We start from the raw sequence: 20901 nt of genomic DNA on the forward strand, positions 1-20901 counted from the left end.
CTCTGTCTCTGAGTGTTCTTCTCCCTCAACCTACCCTTTAATGAAGGCATTCCTCATAGGTCTGTTCTGGACATTTTTCACTCTCTCTTTGACTCAGTCATTCCTCCAGGCCAATTATCACTGCTATGTAATAACTCCCATGTCTACACTAACAGCCTGTACCTCTCCTACCCATGGGTCCTATAATTCTAATACTAGGTAGAATAATTTTTCAGATGTTTCACAATTAGCCCAACAAGGTATGTAACAAAATAAACTTGAACTACTCCCCAGAATTTTATTCCCGACCCTGTGTCCCTACATAATAGCATCCTCTAAACATAAATTTCTTTCTTTGAGTTGCAGTAACTAACCAGATGCAGAGTTCTACCCAATATATTTATTCAACATGACTCAAATTCATTTCTTCATTTTCATTGTCACCACCATAATTTAGGCTCATGGAACTCTTGTTTTACTTCAATAATTTTCAAATCTGTCTCGATCTCTGACCCTTTCATTTCCAAGTCATCCTTCAGATCACCACTAGAATTAATCTCTCTCCCTACAGTTCTGTTAGGGGAGATGTTCCATCTTATTAATTTCTGTATCCCCAGGATCTGGCCTAATTTTAGGATAAAGTTGAAAGTATTATTTATGGACAGAAGAAGAAAAAGAAGTAGAGAAGATTGCCTTGACCCTGATACACTTATGGTCAAGACCTTTTGATGAAACACTCACTGAATGAAGTCCAAGCCACATTATCTGGCTTTCCAGGCCCCTCATAAATTGGGCTTGCACCTAGATAGCTTTTTCTTCCATGCATCTTATACTCTAAACACAGAAGAGTCACTTTGCATTCTCTAAATAAAAACCCTGCATTTTATTACACACATGATGACTCAATACTGAGTCATTTATTTAATGTGCCCTTATATCCATCTCCACCAAAATGCTATACATCCTGAAAGGTCCAGTTCAAAAATTATTTCATTTGTGCAGATTTCTTCTTACTTTATTTTAGAACACATTTTCCCATCCACACTCCACTAACGTTTTGTACTTCTATTTGATACCAGTTGCCTTGAATATCCTATTATAAATAAACTCCTTGAAGGTAAAAAACATGCCTTATTCGTTTGTCATTTCTTACAGAATCTGGCACATTGGCTTTAATGAAGATAGCAGACAACAAATTTTTTTAATGTAATATACTTACTAAATGAAGAAATTGCATACTTTATGTTACCATATATATATCCTGAACTGTGTAATATGCCTTTAGATTATCATAATTATAATAATAAGCAAAACTTAATTACTTTTATTATTGCATCTGGATTCTGAAAACATGATTTTGAAAATAAACCTTTTAAAGTTTATATATTCTATTAAATATGTATTCCATTTGGGGAAATAAAATGTCCTCCTAAATTAAGGTAAATTTCATGTCTATTATCTACCTGGTATTTAATATTCTAAGAGATATGTCTTTATGTAAATATCCCATAGAACATGGCAGTGTAAAACAGACCAATATGGACTTTGAAGTCAACTAGACCCAAAATTTAATTCCTGATGTCATCACTTATTATCTGTTCTACTTTGAGGGAGAACTTAACATACTTGAATATTAGTTCATCTGCAAAATGGGAGCAATGGTTTCTTTATTGGATGGCTATTATAATTAAATGTGCCTGGTACCTAGTAGCAGGCACTCAAAATATGTCAGTTCCCCTCAGCATTTGTCCCCATATTGATCAAGAAACAATTTTCCTTTCTTTGTTAGTTTTCCTCAACACAGAAACATTAAAATTTAAGGTAAAAATATTTCCAGTCATGTTAAAATTACAGCCCTATTTTTCCCAACACACATAAACCCAATGGTGCTTCCCCATTAATATCATAATCATGGTATTATCCCAGGCATCTTTACCTTAACTTGAGGGTTAGCAAAGGTAACCACTTGTGAGCCATTAATTATGCTGGTTGTTGTAAATAATAATATTTTGTCCACACCATTTAAGGTAACTGCTATTTGCGGCCTTCCATCAATAGTTAATATTCTCCATAAATCCCATATTTTCTTGACCTTAAATCTTTGGGTAGACACAAATACATATGATGGAGGAAGACCTTCTGGGAAAACATTGCTAGAAAAAGAAGAGCAAGTGTAAGCTTAAAGAATTCTTGACATGTCCATAGACATAATGCCCCCAAAAAGTTGTGTCAACATATAATATATACCTTGTGAGTTCTGATAAATCAACTTTTGATGTTACTTCATATCCTTTTATCTTTTTTGGTGAAAGCTGTATTCTTTTCTTAACCTTTTTATTTACATCTAAACCTAAAAGAATATCAAATCCCCTTTCATCACGAGCTGCCACTGGAATTCGTGTTGGACAGACAGATTCTATAAAGCAAAAGCAATAAAAGTTGATTAATCATGGACAACTCAAACAAGAAAAGAAAAATCAAGGGAGAAATACTAAACAATATAGTATTCTATAAATAGAATTATAAAATCTACATATGTATACAAATGTATAGTATATAAATGTACATGAATACATTTTCTGAGAAAATGTAGAAGTATTTTACACATTTAAGAGTGAGATCTTAATATGCCTTTTTCTCTAAAAATGGGGGATAAATGTAAAACAAAAATATAAGATAAATATTTATTAATGTATTGTCTTTAGCAAAAAATTGAGACAATAGCAATATGAGACAATCTAACACCTATGGAAAAGAAAAGCAATGGAACAGGATTTGTGATTCTCATCCAGGATTTCCTATCAACTAGTCATACAACTTTGGATAATGCTCTTAATTTATTGAATTCAAAAATGAACACTGAAATTCTTTTCTTGCATTCTTAGCATTTAAGGGGTAAAAATTATTTTCTGTTCTTGATTTTCTTTCCAGTTCAAGCAGCTTATATTTCTACAGCTCAAATATCATTAGTCTATCTCTCTGGAAAAAACTTAACCTGGGTCCCATCTAGTCATGAAAGTCCTTCAATTGGACATATTATCTCATCTATAATTAATTATACATTAATCATACTTATAAAGAGTATTTTCTTAAGAATAATCATTAGCATTACATAGTCAGCTATATAAGTAATAAGTATATTTTAGCTGAAGAATACAATAACTGAAAAAATTTACTAAAGATGATTATTAGCAGACTTTAACAAGCAGAGGGGAAAGAATCAGCAAACTCAATAATTGGTCACTTGAAATTATCCAGTTAGAGAAACAAAAAGAAAAAGGAATGAGAAAGAGTGAAGAAAGCCTAAGAGATTTATGTAACACCATCAAGCACACCAATATATGCATTTTGGGAGTTCCAGGAAAAAAAAAGAAGAGGGTGAAAGGGGGACAAAAAGCTTATTTAAAGAAATGAGGCCAACAACTTCCCAAATCTGGAAAAGGATATGGACACTCAAATTCAAGAAGCCTAATATATGCTAAGTTAAATCCAAAGAAATCCACATTGAGACACATTATAATCCAACTGTCAAAAGTTAAAGGCAAAGATCACATTTTGAAAGCAGCAAGAAAAAAAAAGAGACTTGTTATGCACAAGGGAACCTTGGTAAGACTATCAGCAGATTTCTCAATAGAACCATTACAGGCCAGGAGTGGGATGACATATTCAAAGTGCTGAAAGGAAAAAAGAAAAAAAACCCTGCCAACCAAGAATGCTACGATTGGCAAAACTGTTCTTCAAAAATGAAGGAGAAATAAAGACTTTTCCAGATAAACATAAGCTGAGGAAGTTCATCACCATCAGACCCGCCTTATAAGAAATTCTCAAGGAGTCCTTCAAGATCGAACAAAAGTATACTAAACAGCAACATAAAAGCATAAGATAGTATAAATTTTTTCTGATAAAAGTAAATATATAGACAGAGAATACTGTAATACTGTAATAGTGGTACATAAATGACTTTTAATTCTGGTGTAAAAGTTAAAAGAAAAGCATTTTTAAAAACTGTAACTTAAAAATATGTTAACAGATATGAAATATAAAAAGATGCAATTTGTGGCATCAGTAACAAAGGAGAGGTAATAAAAATATAGAATATTTATATGTAATTTAATTTCATACCAACTTAAAATAAGTTGTTATAATTACATGATGTTTCATATAACCCCTATGATAACCTCAAAGAAAATATTTGTGGAAGATAAATAAAATGATAAAGGACATCACTACAAAAAAAGCAATAAAACACAAAGGAAGACAGTAAACAAAAAAAGGGACAAAAAGCTACAGGAAAGACAGAAAATAATTACCAAAATGGCAATAATAATTTTTCCTATCAGTAATTACCTTAAATGTAAGTGATTATATTCCTTAATCAAAGTACATAGAGAGGCTGAATGGTTTAGAGCTATAAATCCAATTATGTACTATCTATAAAAGATTCTAGCCTGGGCAACATGGCAAAATTCCATCTCTACAAAAACAAAAACAAAAGTAAACAAACAAAAACAACAAAGTTAGCCAGGCATGGTGGCTTGTGCCTGTAGTCCCAGCTACTCAGGAGGCTGAAGTGGGAGGATTGACTGAGTCTGGGAGGTTGAAGCTGCAGTGAGCTATGATCATGCCACTGCACTCCAGCCTGGGCAACAGAATGAGACAAAGGAAAGGGAAAGGGAAAGGGAAAGGGAAAGGGGAGGGGGGAGGGGAGGGAAGGGAAGGAGGGAAGGGGAAAAGAGAAAGAAAGAAAAGAGAAAAGAAATGAAAAGGAATCACTTTAAATTTAAGGACACACATAGGCTGTAAGTGAAAAGATGAAAAAAGATATTCCATGCAAATGGTAGCCAAAAGACATCAGAGATGTCTATACTTATATCACACAGTACAAAACAATAACAAGAGACAAAGAAAGATATCCTATTATGATAAAAGGGTCAATTCATCAGGAAGATATAATAATTATGATTATATATGCAGCCAACACCATGGTAAAAAAAAATATGAGGCAGACATTTACAGAACTGAAGGGAGAAATAGACGGAAACACAAAAATAGTAGAGGATTTCAATAATGATTAGAACATTCAAACAGAAGATCAATAAAGAAATAGAAGACTTGAACATAGACCAAATGAACCTAGCAGACACATACAGAATATTTCACCAAACAGCAGCAGAATACACATTCCCTTCAACTGCACATGAAACATTCTCCAGGACAGACCATATGTTAAAAATCACAAAACATGTCTTATTTAAGAAGACTGAAATCAACACCAGTGTATTTTTCAACCACAGTGGAATAAAACTAAAAATTAACAACAGGAGGAAAATTGAAAAATTCACAAATATGTAAAAATTAAATAGCACACTTTTGAACAACCATTAGGTCAAAGAAGAAATCAGAGACAAAGTTAGAAAATACCTGATGAAAACAAAAACACAGCATCCAAAATTTATGAGATGCAGGAAAACAGTACTAAGAGAGAAGTTTATAGCAATAAATGCCTACATTAAAAAAGAAAAAGGATATCAGATAAACAACTTTACATCTCAAGGACCTACAAAAAAAAAAAAAAGACAAACTAAACCCGAAGTTAGCAGGAAGAAAAAAATAATTCAGATTTAAGCAGAAATAAATAAAATAGAAAAATAGAAAGAAATCAACAAAGCTAAGAGTTGCTTTTTTTGGAAAAAAATCAACAAAATTGACAAACCTTTAACTAGATTAAGTGAAAAGAGAGAAGACTCAAATAAAACAAGAAGTGAAAGAAGAGATATTACAATTGATGCCACAGAAATAAAAAAGCTTTTAAGTGACCACTATGAACAACTATATATCAACAAACTGGTAACCTAGAAGAAACAGATAAATTTCTAGAACACATAACCTACCAAAATTGAAACATGAATAAATAGAATATATGAACAGACCTATAACTACAGATTAAAGGAAATTTAAATCAGTAATCAAAACACCCCAACAATAAAAGCCTAGTACCAGGTGGCTTCAGTGGTGAATTCTACCAGACATTTAAAGAAGAATTAATACCTATCTTTCTTAAGATCTTTCTAAAAATTGAAGAGAAGTGAACACTGGCCTTATTTTTATAAGGCCAGCATTAATCTGATACCAAAGCCAGTAAAAGATACCATAATAAAATAAAACTACAAGCCAATATCCCTGATGAATACAGATGTAAATATCCCCAATGAAATACTAACAAACTGAATTTAACAGTACATCAAAAACATTATACACCATGACCAAATGGAAATTATCCACAGGATGAAAGAGTTTGACATATAAAATCAATAAAGGTGTCATTGACAGAATGAAGGATAAAGACAACATGATCATCTCAATGGAGGCAGAAAAAATTGACAAAAATCAGCACTATTTTATGATTAAAGCACACAAGTAAGGAATAGAAGGAAACTACTTTAACATAATAAAGACCATATTTGAAAAGTTCACAGCCACCATCATACTCAATGGTAAAATGTTAAAAGATTTTCCTCTAAGATGAGGAACAAGATAAAGATGCCTAATTTCACCACTTCTACTCAACATTGTACTAGCCAGAGGAATTAGGCAAGAAAATAAATAAAAGGGATTCAAATCACAAAAGAAAATTATCTCTGTTCACAGATAGCATGAATAAATATAGAAAACCCTAATGATTATACATAAAAGATTCCATGCCAAAAAAATGGTTAGAATAAACCAATTAAGCAAAGTTGGAGAATACAAATTCAACATACAAAAATCAGTTGTGTTCCTATACAGTAACAACAATTTAAAAAGAACATTAAGAAAATAATCCCATTTACAAAGCATAAAAATAATAAAATACTTAGAAATAAACTTAACCAAAGAATCAAAAAACTTGTACATTGAAAACTACAAAATATTGATAAAAGAAACTGAAGAAGGAATAAATGGAGATATATCTTGTGTTCATGGATTGGTAGACAATATTACTTAAAAACTCCACACTGCCTAACGTGATCTACAGATTCAATGCAATCCCTATAAAAATCCCAATGACATTTTTTATAGAAATAGAAAAAGCTTTCCTAAAATTTATATGAAACCTCAAAAGACCTAAGTCAAAACAATCTTGGGAAACAAAAATTAAACTAAAGACCTCATACTTCCTGATTTCAAAATATATTGCAAAGCTAGAGTAATCAAAACAGTATGCTAAAGGCATACAACCAAACATATAGACAAATGGAACAGAATAGAGAGCCCAGAAAACACTCTTGCATGCATCAGTGAAATTATCTTTGACAAGGGTGGTAAGGCTGCCTGATGGGGAAAGGATCTCTTCAATCAATGGTGCTGGGAAAACCAGATATCCACACGCAAAAGAATAATATTGGACCTTTATTTTACACCACATACAAAAAACAATTCAAAGACTTAAACATAAGACCTGAAACTATAACATTTCTAAAAGAAAACTGGGGAAAAGCTTCATAACATCAGTCTGGTAATGATTTCTTGGATTTATTCCAAATTCACTGGCAACAAAAAAAGCAAAAACAGACAACTGAGATTATAGCAAACTAAAAAGCTTCTGTGCAGCAAAGGAGAAAAAAACACTGTAAAAAGGCAATCTGTGAAGTAGGATAAAATATTTGCAAACCATATATCTGATAAGGGGTTAACATTCAAAATAAATAAAAAACTCCAACTCGGCAACAAAAAAACTGTTTAAGGAATGGACAGAGGACTTAAATAAACATTTCTCCAAAAATGACATGCAAATGGCCTCAGGTATACGGGAAAAATGTCCAACATCACTAATCATCAGAAAAATTCTAATCAAAACTACAATGAAATGTTACCTCATACATGTTAGGCTGACCATTACCCAGAAAGAAAGAAAGAAAGAAAGAAAGAAAGAGGAAGGAAAAGAGGGAGGAAGGGAGGAAGGAAGGAAGGAAGGAAGAGAAGGAGGGAGGGAAGGAAGTATGGAGGTTTCAGTCAAGCAAGATGAAAAAGTTCCAAAGATATGCTGTACAACATTGTGCTTATAATTCACAATACTATACATTAAAAAAATGTTAGGAGACTAGGTTTCATGTTAATGTCTTTTATATGAGGGGGAAAGAGAAACATGAAGGAGAAGAAGGAAGGGGGAGGAAGGGGGAAGGGAGGGAGGAGGAGGAAAGAAAGAGGGAGGAAGGAGGAGGAGGGAGGTAGGAGAAGGAGGAAGAAAAAGAAGTAGCAGTAGTAGTAGTAGCAATAGTAGTAAGAGTAGAAGTAGTAGTAGTAGTAGTAGTACTAGTATTAGTAGTAGTACCAGTAGTAGTAGTAGTAGTAGTAGTAGTAGTAGTAGTAGTAGCAGCAGCAGCAGCAGCAGAAGTCTTTCACACAGATAAAGGAACCATCACCCTTCAGAGAAAGGAGAGTATTAGATACAACTCTTTCAAAGAAATTATAGGTCCATAAAGATGAAACAAACTGTGATAAATATTACTTAACTCAATAATATTTTGTTCATTGTGATTTAACTACAGCAGAGTGTAAAAATGAACAGTATTAGGAAATGGTCATCCTACATGTTAACACTTCAAAGTAGAAGTTAAGTATGTATCAAAGAAAAAGCATTTGTGAATTTGTCAGATGATTCAAATACAGATTACATGGTTTGTGGCTGTTGTAATATAGCAATGTTTTAGTTTACTGCATTAATCATACTCTAATCAAGTATAAAAAGTCAAGTGCAGAACACCTATATAAATTCCATAAGTACAATTTCAAAAACATTTTAAAAGATGGCTATTGTGCAGCAGATATGTGCTGATTAGACACAGAAATTATTTACATCTTTTCGAGTGTGAATGAAAATATATTTGGCAAGATTTCAATTTTGATTGTTTATAGATGATACATCTTAGCTAAAAGAATGTTTAACTCTTTTAAGCACACCTACTCTTTCATGTGTAGTTAGAATCATTAAAATAGAATGCATCTACCAAAATACAGATCCACAGAAAAAGTCTCTGAAGCAAATACTGAACAAACATTGTATCAGTTACATTTATATTTAAAGATAAAAATGAATGATAAATGAAATTTCTCCAGGAAAAGTCTGTTTTAAGAATGAAAAATACCTGGTTTCAAAACCAAAGAATCCTAACTAATATGACCACATATTAAAAATTTAAATCCTATTTGCCTGTTCAGGATGATAAACGTCAACAAAATCTTACTACTAGAGATTCATAAAAAGAAGAACTGTGGTGGCGATTTGTACTTATTATAGTACCTTTACTTAAAGTTTCATGGAAGAAGATGTTTAATTTTTTATAGTCTCTTCAATATGAAAATTTAAAAATGTTTTCCTCTACCATATCCCACAAGCAAATGTGAAGAAAACAGAGGAATTAATGATATAATTTGTTTCCTAACCCATAAACACACAGAATTTTTTTGTCAACTGTGAAGCCACCCACTTTGGGAGCTTTTGTAGACAAACTAATATTCACTTTATATGAATATTACTTTAACATGGTACACTAAATCCCTATATTATTAAAAAATAAGAGATATAAAAAATTACTCTCCCCTAAAATAATGTGAACATTAGCATGTCTATGCCATAATAGGATTAACTTTTACCAAAATTGGGACCTTCCCATACCATGCAATTTTCATGAACATGAAGTTAGATTTTATGAAACAATATAAACATAATTAATAAACTGTTATTTTATTTTGAAATGTTGTGTGAAAGGGAAGTTAAGCTTTTTTAAAGTGCAATTTTAACATGTTTTTCCCAACTTTAAAAATGTCAGTAGTTTGAAGCTTTTTTTATCAAGAAATAATGAAATTCTAGCTCAGAACTATGTATAAGAATATTCATTTTTGTCATTTATATTAGCAAAACAGCAATAAACTAAATGTACAAAAACAGGAAAAATTTAAAATAAATTACAGTAGGAACTTGCCTGCTATCGTGAATAGAATATAAAAATTTTATACACAAGAGTATATAATACAAAAATAAAGTATGAAACTATATATGCAATAGTATCTTGATTTAGGCAGAAGGGTAAACTAAAACATACCAGGGAAAAAAGGAAAAAAACTAGAATGTAAAATATAGAAAAACTCATTAATGGGGTGATACGATTATGTGTGATTTATATATTTTTTTATTCTTTGTGCCTTTTTTCTACAATCTCTACCACAGACATGTTATAACTGAAAAAGAAAAATAATAAATGTTACAAAATACTGTACTTTCCATATGTAGATTTGTAAATTATTTCTAAAAATCAAAATTTATCCTAAATACATATAAAACGAAAAATTTGTGCTCACAGTGTAAATGTAACATTTATAACATTATAAATGTTGTAACATTATAATTGACATTAAATATAATGATCTACACCAGTGTTAATGCAGAGATTATATCAAAATGTAAAAAGCACAATGATTAATTGTCTCCAAATTATATTAAGGCATTTTAAGGCTTACCTTCACAAAGTTTCTGCTTCATCACTTCCCTTATTTTGGATATTGCAATATAGTCTTCCACATAAAACACATAAGTAGACGAAGGCTTGTTGGCAATAGCTCTAAGTTCGGCATCTTCTGTTTCTGAACCAACACCAATGGCAAATAATGTTATCTTACTATCTCTTGCTGCTTCAGCTGCATCCTTGACGTCATCTTGGGATTTGCCATCCGTAAGTACCACTGCTATCTTAGTCAGAAATCGTGAGGACTTGGCAAAAAGGTAATCGAGGGCAAACTGGATGGCCTTCCCTGTCCTTGTGTTTCCTCCTAAGTAGAGTATGGATTCCACTGCTGCCGTCAAATGTTCTCCTGAATCATAGCTTCCAAGAGGAATCTCCAGCACAGGGTAGTCACTATATTGAACCACTCCAACTTGAATAAACTTTGGCCCTATGTCAAAGTTTTTTGTGATATTGACAAGCCACTTTTTCACTATTTCAAAGTTTTCTGGGCCAACACTATAAGAGCCATCTAAGATGAAAACTAAATCTGTCGGAGCAGTACGACAACCTAAGTGCAAAAGAAAACCATCATAGCATATCTTTTACATAAAAAGCAAAAAGGGAGAGATTTTAAATTTATGAGTTTCAGCTATACACTAACATCACGGCTTATTTTAAATTGTCAATGAAATATGTGTAGCTTAATGCTAACCTGAAATATTTACAAAAATATAAGCCAGTGAATAGGGAGAAAAAAATTAAAAACAGATTTTCTACCAACTTCAGGACTTAGCCAATAAAATTTCATCTTTGATATATTAATAGTTGATAAAAGTTAAATGAACCAAGATCACCCAATGAATCAACTCTTGCATTATATCCAAGATGAGTTTCTAAAGGTCTGATGTCTCATATTCAGTGAATAATGTAGTCAGAGCATCAAATTGTCCTAACAATCTATGGTTAAAGGTATAAAGCTATTCCTTGCTTAGTAGAGATAGAGATTCTCGTTTCAAGTTACCAGGAAACACATGTGGTCAGCACATCCTAAGGTCCTTTTTGGGGAAAAAAATACCATCTTTGATGCAAGTTACATTGGAACAAGTTATAAGCAGTTGTGGAGAGAAAAAGACTTTGCCGGGGTGTGCGAGCAAGATGGCCAAATAGGAAGAGCTCCAGCCTCCAGCTCCCAGCGCGAGCAACACAGAAGACGGGTGATTTCTGCATTTTCAACTGAGGTACCAGGTTCATCTCAGTGGGGAGTGCCAGACAATCAGTGCTGGTCAGCTGGTGCAGCCTGACCAGTGAGAGCTGAAGCAGGGCGAGGCATCACCTCACTTGGGAAGTGCAAGGGGGAAGAGAATCCCCTTAGAAACTGAGAAATACAACAACTGGAGAATCCGGTAACTCCCGCCCTAATACTGTGCTTTACCAAGGGTCTTAGCAAATGGCACACCAGGAGATTATATCCCACACCTGGCTGGGAGGGTCCCACGCCCACAGAGCCTCCCTCATTGCTAGCACATTAGTCTGAGATCTAACTGCAAGGCAGCAGCGAGGCTGGGGGAGGGGCACCCGCCATTGCTGAGACTTAAGTAGGTAAACAAAGCCTCCAGGAAGCTCGAACTGGATGGAGCCCATCTCAGCTCAAGGAGGCCTGCCTGTCTCTGCAGACTCCACCTTTGGGGACAGGGCATAGCAAAAAAAAAAAAAAAAGGGCAGCAGAAACCTCTGCAGATGTTAATGACCCTGTCCGACAGCTTTGAAGAGAGCAGTGGATCTCCCAGCACGGAGATTGAGATCTGAGAATGGACAATCTGCCTGCTCAAGTGGGTCACTGACCCCTGAGTAGCCTAACTGGTGGACATCCACCACTAGGTGCAGACCGACACCTCACACCTCACACAGTGGGGTACACCCCTGAGATGTAGCTTCCAGAGCAAGAATCAGAGAGCAGCACTCACTGTTCAGCAATATTCTATCTTCTGCAGCCTCCGCTGCTGATACCCAGGCAAACAGGGTCTGGAGTAGACCTCAAGCAATCTCCAACAGACCTACAGCTGAGGGTCCTGACTGTCAGAAGGAAAACTAACAAACAGAAAGGACACCGACACCAAAACCCCTCAGTACGTCACCAGCATCAAAGACCAAAGGCAGATAAAACCACAAAGATGGGAAAAAAGCAGGGCAGAAAAGCTGGAAATTCAAAAAATCAGAGCACATCTAAAAATCAGAGAAACGCAGCTCATGGCCAGCAATGGATCAAAGCTGGACGGAGAATGACTTTGACGAGTAGAGAGAAGAAGGCTTCAGTCGATCAAACTTCTCAGAGCTAAAGGAGGAACTATGTACCCAGCGCAAAGAAACTGAAAATCTTGAAAAAAGAATGGAAGAATGGATAACTAGAATAATCAATGCAAAGAAGGCCATAAACGAACTGACAGAGATAAAAATCGTGACACGAGGCCGGGCGCGGTGGCTCAAGCCTGTAATCCCAGCACTTTGGGAGGCTGAGACGGGTGGATCACAAGGTCAGGAGATCGAGACCATCCTGGCTAACCTGGTGAAACCCTGTCTCTACTAAAAAATACAAAAAACTAGCCGGGTGAGGTGGCAGGCGCCTGTAGTCCCAGCTACTCGGGAGGCTGAGGCAGGAGAATGGTGTAAACCCGGGAGTCGGAGCTTGCAGTGAGCTGAGATCTGGCCACTGCACTCCAGCCTGGGCGACAGAGTGAGACTCCGTCTCAAGAAAAAAAAAAAAAAAAATTAAAAAAATCGTGACATGAGAAATACAAGACAAATGCACAAGCTTCAGTAACTGACTCGATCAACTGGAAGAAAGAGTTTCAATGATTGAAGAAAAAAATGAATGAAATGAAGTGAGAAGAGAAGTCTAGAGTAAAAAGAAAGGAAAAAGAAATGAACAAAGCCTCCAAGAAATACGGGATTATGTGAAAAGACCAAATCTATGTCTGATTGGTGTGCCTGAAAGTGAGGGGGAAAATGGAACCAAGTTGGAAAACACTCTTCAGGATATCATCCAGGAGAACTTCTCCAACCTAGTAAGGCAGGCCAACATTCAAATTCAGGAAATACAAAGAACGCCACAAAGATACTCCTCAAGAAGAGCAACTCCAAGATACATAATTGTCAGATTCACCAAAGTTGAAATGAAGGAAAAAATGTTAAGGGCAGCCAGAGAGAAAGGTCAGGTTACCCACAAAGGGAAGCACATCAGACTAACAGCAGATCTCTCGGCAGAAACTCTACAAGCCAGAGGAGAGTGGGGGCCAATATTCAACATTCTTACAGAAAATAATTTTCAACCCAGAATTTCATATCTAGCCAAACTGAGTTTCATCAGCGAAGGAGAAATAAAATCCTTTACAGATAAGCAAATGCTTAGAGATTTTGTCACCACCAGGTCTGCCCTACAAGAGATCTTGAAGGAAGCACTAAACATGGAAAGGAACAACCAGTACCAGCCATTGCAAAAACATGCCAAAATGTAAAGACCATCGAGGCTAGGAAGAAACTGCATCAACTAACAAGCAAAATAACCAGCTAATATCACAATGACAGGATCAAGTTCACACATAACAATATTAACCTTAAACATAAATGGACTAAATGGTCCAATTAAAAGTCACAGACTGGCAAATTGGATAAAGAGTAAAGACCCATCAATTTGCTGTATTCAAGAGACCCATCTCACATGCAGAGATACATGTAGGCTCAAAATAAAGGGATGGAGAAAGATCTACCAAGCAAATGGAGAATAAAAAAAAAGCAGGGGTTGCAATCCTAGTCTCTGATAAAACAGAATTTAAACCATCAAAGATCAAAAGAGACAAAGAAGGCCATTACATAATGGTAAAGGGATCAATTCAACAGGAAGAGCTAACTATCCTAAATATATATGCACCCAATACAGGAGCACCTAGATTCATAAAGCAAGTCCTTAGAGACTTACAAAGAGACTTAGACTCCCATACAATAATAATGAGAGACTTCAACACCCCACTGTCAACATTAGACAGGTCAACGAGACAGAAAGTTAACAAGGATATCCAGGAATTGAAGTCATCTCTGCACCAAGCGGACCTAACAGACATCTACAGAATTCTCCACCCCAAATCAACAGAATATACATTCTTCTCAGTACCACATCGCACTTATTCAAAAATTGACCACATAGTTGGAAGTAAAGCACTCCTCAGCAAATGTACAAGAACAGAAATTATAACAAACTGTCTCTCAGACCACAGTGCAATCAAACTAGAACTCAGGACTAAGAAAATCAATCAAAACCGCTCAACTACATGGAAACTGAACAACCTGCTCCTGAATGACTACTGGGTACATAATGAAATGAAGGCAGAAATAAAGATGTTCTTTGAAACCAACGAGAACAAAAATACAACATACCAGAATCTCTGGGACACATTTAAAACAATGTGTAGAGGGAAATTTATAGCACTAAATGCCCACAAGAGAAAGCAGGAAAAATCTAAAATTGACACTCTAACATCACAATTAATAGAACTAGAGAAGCAAGAGCAAACACATTCAAAAGCTAGCAGAAGGCAAGAAATAACTAAGATCAGAACAGAACTGAGGGAGATAGACACACAAAAAAGCCTCCAAAAAATCAATGAATCCAGGAGTTGGTTTTTTGAAAAGATCAACAAAATTGATAGACCGCTAGCAAGACTAATAAAGAAGAAAAGAGAGAAGAATCAAAAAGACACAATAAAAAATGATAAAGGAGATATCACCACTGACCCCACAGAAATACAAACTACCATCAGAGAATACTATAAACACCTGCACACAAATAAACTAGAAAATCTAGAAGAAATGGATAATTTCCTGGACACTTACACTCTCCCAAGACTAAACCAGGAAGAAGTTGAATCCCTGAATAGACAAATAGCAGGCTCTGAAATTGAGGCAATAATTAATAGCCTACCAACCAAAAAAAGTCCAGGACCAGATGGATTCACAGCTGAATTCTACCAGAGGTACAAGGAGGAGCTGGTACCATTCCTTCTGAAATTATTCCAATCAATAGAAAAAGAGGGAATCCTTCCTAGCTCATTTTATGAGGCCAACATCATCCTGATACCAAAGCCTGGCAGAGACACAACAAAAAAAGAGAATTTCAGACCAATATCCCTGATGAATATTGATGCAAAAATCCTCAATAAAATACTGGCAAACTGAATTCAATAGCACATCAAAAAGCTTATCCACCATGATCAAGTGGGCTTCATCCCTGGGATGCAAGGCTGGGTCAACATACACAAATCAATAAACGTAATCCAGCATATAAACAGAACCAAAGGCAAAAACCACATGATTATCACAATAGACGCAGAAAAAGCCTTTGACAAAATTCAACAGCCCTTCATGCTAAAAACTCTCAATAAATTCGGTATTGATGGACCGTATCTCAAAATAATAAGAGCTATTTATGACAAACCCACAGCCAATATCATACTGAATGGACAAAAACTGGAAGCATTCACTTTGAAAACTGGCACAAGACAGGGATGCCCTCTCTCATCACTCCTATTCAACATAGTGTTGGAAGTTCTGGCTAGAGCAATCAGGAAAGAGAAAGAAATAAAGGGTATTTAGTTAGGAAAAGAAGAAGTCAAATTGTCCCTATTTGCAGATGACATGATTGTATATTTAGAAAACCCCATCATCTCAGCCCAAAATCTCCTTAAGCTGATAAGCAACTTCAGCAAAGTCTCAGGATACAAAATCAATGTGCAAAAATCACAAGCATTCTTATACACCAGTAACAAACAAACAGCTAAATTGTGAATGAACTTCCATTCACAATTGCTTCAAAGAGAATAAAAGCAATTTATTCCTAGGAATCCAACTTAAAAGGGATGTAAAGGACCTCTTCAAGAACTACAAACCACTGCTCAGTTAAATAAAAGAGGACACAAAGAAATGGAAGAACATTCCACACTCATGGATAGGAAAATCAATATCGTGAAAATGGCCATACTGCCCAAGGTAATCTATAGATTCAACGCCATCCCCATTAAGCTACCAATGACTTTCTTCACAGAATTGGAAAAAGTGCTTTAAAGTTCATGTGGAATCAAAAAAGACACTGCATGGCCAAGACAATCCTAAGTCAAAAGAACAAAGCTGGAGGCATCACGCTACCTGACTTCAAACTGTACTACAAGACTACAGTAACCAAAACAGCATGGTACTGGTACCAAAACAGAGATATACACCAATGGAACAGAACAGAGTCCTCAGAAATAATACCATACATCTACAGCCATCTGATCTTTGATAAACCTGACAAAAACAAGAAATGGGGAAAGGATCCCCTATTTAATAAATGGTGCTGGGAAAATTGGCTAGCCATAAGTAGAAAGCTGAAACTGGATCCTTTCCTTGCTCCTTATATGAAAATTAATTCAAGATGGATTTCAGACTTAAATGTTAGACCTAAAACCATCAAAACCCTAGAAAAAAACCTAGGTAATACCATTCAGGACACAGGCATGGGCAAGGACTTCATGCCTAAAACAACAAAAGCCATAATTGACAAATGGGATCTATTTAAACTAAAGAGCTTCTGCACAGCAAAAGAAACTACCATCTGAGTGAACAGGCAACCCACAGAATGGGAGAAAATTTTTGCAATCTACTCATCTGACAAAGGGCTAGTATCCAGAACCTACAAAGAACTCAAACAAATTTGTGAGAAAAAAACAAACAACCCCATCAAAAAGTGGGCAAAGGATATGAACAGACACTTCTCTAAAGAAGACATGCATACAGCCAACAGACACATGAAAAAATGCTCATCATCACTCGCCATCAGAGAAATGCAAATCAAAACCACAATGAGATACCATCTCACACCAGTTAGAATGGCAATCATTAAAAAGTCAGGAAACAACAGGTGTTGGAGAGGATGTGGAGAAATAGGAACACTTTTACACTGTTGGTGGGATTGTAAACTAGTTCAACCATTATGGAAAACAGTACAGCAATTCCTCAAGGATCTAGAACTAGAAATACCATATGACCCAGCCATCCCATTACTGGGTATATACCCAAAGGATTATAAATCATGGTGCTATAAAGACACATGCACATGTATGTTTATTGCAGCACTATTCACAATAGCAAAGACTTGGAATCAACCCAAATGTCCATCAGTGACAGACTGGATTAAGAAAATGTGGCACATATACACCATAAAATACTATGCATCCATAAAAAAGGATGAGTTCGTGTCCTTTGTAGGGACATGGATGCAGCTGGAAACCATCATTCTTAGCAAACTATCACAAGAACAGAAAACCAAACACCGCATGTTCTCACTCATAGGTGGGAATTGAACAATGAGATCACTTGGACTCTGGAAGGGGAACATCACACACCAGGGCCTATTTTAGGGAGGGGATAGTGGGGAGGGATGGCACTGGGAGATATACCTGATGCAAATGATGAGTTGATGGGTGCTGATGAGTTGATGGGTGCAGCACACCAACATGGCACAAGTATACATATGTAACAAACCTGCACGTTGTGCACATGTACCCTAGAACTTAAAGTATAATAATAAAAAAAAAAGTCAAAAAAAAAAAAAGAAGAAAAATACTTTCCCTGTGATAAATGCTAGCATGCTAAATGTAAAACAAAGCATGAATTATCTCATTATCATACGGGCTATAAATAATAGCTATTATTGCTGATTTGAGTACCAAAGTTACGGAAAAAGACAAATACAGCTGTTCTTTTCTGTGCATTTTGTTAGCCATTCCAAACTATCGGTATTGCCCCAACGAACCAGTTTATCTTTTAGTCTGTGTTAGTCTCCCAACTCTGGACCTTTGCAATTGCTCTTCCCTTTTATTAGAATGTCTTTCTCTTTACCTGACTAATACTCTTGTTTCAGATCCCTGATTGCCTGTCAGTTTTACCATAAAACCTTTTCTGACCTTCCACAGTTAGGTTGCCACCCCCTCCTAAATTTATAACAGTCAAGAAGTTCAAAAAATAAAAAGAATTGCCAAAATAGGGATTTGTCTCAAAAATGTATCTGTGATTATGACATTATTCCTAAAGTGCTCTACTACAGGTAGTAGTATCCTCAGAAGGTGTAACGGACACAATTCCAACAACCTCTGCCATGGTGGTCACTGCCAGAGGTCAAGGAAGGGACAGCAGAAACAGAGTTCTGCCCAGAGGCAAACTTGCTAACCCAAGGGAATGCAATTTTTCTGTTATTTTTGGAAGCTTGGAAGCTGGATGGACTAGGATTAAAGGTTTATGCTTTTATTGGTTTTTTTCGTTTGTTTGTTTGTTTGTTTTTTGTGTGGGGAGACGAAAGGATAGAAAAGTTTGTTGGCAGAGCTTTTCAATGTTGGCCCTTCCTAAATACCGAGACTCATTGTTGTCTGAAGCTGCTAGTGTTTGTGTGCCACCTGATTCACTCTTAGAGGGTTATTCTTGGCCCTTCCTACCCTTCTCCCTGTCACAGAGCCACAGAACATGTATTTCATAACTTCAAAGTTAGTCAAGAGCATGGGCACACAAGCAAATAATGCCATTAATAAGCCCTAGACATAATATCCGTCCTGAGAATCTCTTCCTTAGAGAGATGAATGCCATTATAGAAAAGGAATGGGATTGAAGAGCAAAAACATAGTTCAAATACTAATTACTGCCCTCACAAGCTGTATTATACTAGGTAAGCCCCTTAACTTTTTAAAATCCCTTTTCCCACCCAAGAAAAAAAAAAAAGGAAAGAGTATACACATTATAGAGTGATTGCATGAATTAAACTATAAAAGTGATAAGCAAGCTTTAAATATCATTGTATTAATAAATTTTAAGCCAAGTTGAATCAAATTATCAAACCATCTCATTTAACTTTTATAGAGACCATAGTTATTTTAAAGTAGAATGTTTATGAGTTTTAAAATGTGAACATAAGCCAACTTTTTTTTTAAAAAAGTATGCTATCTCTAAATGATAGTCTGGGTAACAGAACTATAATTAATATAGCTCTTTATCTCTATATGCAAGCTTTCTTACAAGCAATAACAACATTCACTGAGATGTACTGTGCTAAACCATTAACATGCATTATCTCATTCAATCCTGATAACCAATCTACAAGGCTTTATCTTCCTATCATACAGCTCAAAAGTGGCTGAACATGGACTCAATATCAGACTGTTCGTTCCAAAGCTTGATGTGTTAATTGAATAAACTATTGCCATAGAGTCCTCTCAAAATTATCTCTGAAGGAAGCTTTTCTTTTCAGTTAATGAGTAACATAGCAATTCATTTATTTTAGGGAGTTACAGAATCAAAAACAGTAAGAATGAGACCCTTAAAACCATTACTTGAACTCCCCTAGTTTAATTTCCAGATTAATTTGTTGATAACAAAAAAGGACAATGCTGATAGTTCTTACTTGATCTTACTTCCCCATCTTCAGCTAACACAGAATTCTGAAGAAGCAGCACCAAAACCATGCAGAGAAATGCAATATAGTGAGCCATGTTTCTGTTTTCGTTCTAAAATTTTGGTTTTAGGATTCCTAGGGAGAAAAAAAAGGCAAGTTAAACATAATAATTAAAGTCAACATCTGGCCATTATACATTTACATTTTGAAATTACAAGACCCAGTTGAAATACAGTTAATTTTGTGACTATTAGAATTAACTTAAATCTGTTTAAAATAGCCAAATTCTAAATATGTTATTGCAGGAGGACAATGAATAGCGGCTGAAGAGCATGATAAATCTTAATTCATAACTGTCTTATACACATTTTCTAAAATTTGAGCTTTTTGCAAAATATTTACTGGAATTTATCCTTTGGGCATAGCCTGTAGAACCTTATCTCATTCTTTTTACTATGTGAATATTAGCAAACATTTTTCTTTTAAATATGGGCTTGCATATAACGGACACTCAAAGAGTATTTAGTGAAAATATTTCTAAGATACAGCTGATAGAATTTAATTTTTAAAATAAGATATAATTGTAAACATTAAGACCTGTCTTATTTAATTCATAAACACTCAGTTTTATAGTTTTCATACACCATCTAAAATAAGTCCTAGAACTTCATTTCTGGTTAGAATGCAGAAATTTGCGAGAAACTGTCATTCACAGCGAGTGCATACCAGATAAAGTACAAATTCATATGTTTTTTAAGCCCAGTAGAAATGAAATAATTTAAAGAAACCCAAAAGAACGAAATTCCAGAAGTTATTAACCTTTCGTCATATAGAAGTGATTCACAACTACTTTAATCTCTGGCAGAAAGGGAATACTGATGAGAAGGAATTTGCCATAGCATGTAAAAAATCACTCAAAGCTGGTGTAACAGATTGGAAATCTGAGGAGTTTCTGCCACAAAACAAGCATTCCTT

The 20901-nt window shown here is 35.1% G+C and overlaps 1 protein-coding gene across 2 annotated transcripts in view; it reads right to left on the reverse strand.

Annotated features, from left to right (window-relative positions):
- Window positions 1-20901, reverse strand: part of COL21A1 (collagen type XXI alpha 1 chain) — a 201247-nt gene that overhangs the window by 117774 nt on the left and 62572 nt on the right. For both annotated transcript variants that reach the window (XM_033217499.1, XM_033217498.1), the window contains exons 2-5: window positions 19936-20061; window positions 10477-11028; window positions 2227-2395; window positions 1916-2132 (exon numbers count right to left, since the gene is read on the reverse strand). In XM_033217499.1, the coding sequence (XP_033073390.1) occupies window positions 1916-2132; window positions 2227-2395; window positions 10477-11028; window positions 19936-20023 (1026 nt within the window). In that variant the 5' untranslated portion in view covers window positions 20024-20061. The remainder of the gene's footprint in view (window positions 1-1915; window positions 2133-2226; window positions 2396-10476; window positions 11029-19935; window positions 20062-20901) is intronic.

The sequence above is a fragment of the Trachypithecus francoisi genome, unplaced genomic scaffold (genome assembly GCF_009764315.1).
Source record: "Trachypithecus francoisi isolate TF-2019V2 unplaced genomic scaffold, Tfra_2.0 Lachesis_group10, whole genome shotgun sequence".
Lineage (NCBI taxonomy): Eukaryota > Metazoa > Chordata > Mammalia > Primates > Cercopithecidae > Trachypithecus > Trachypithecus francoisi.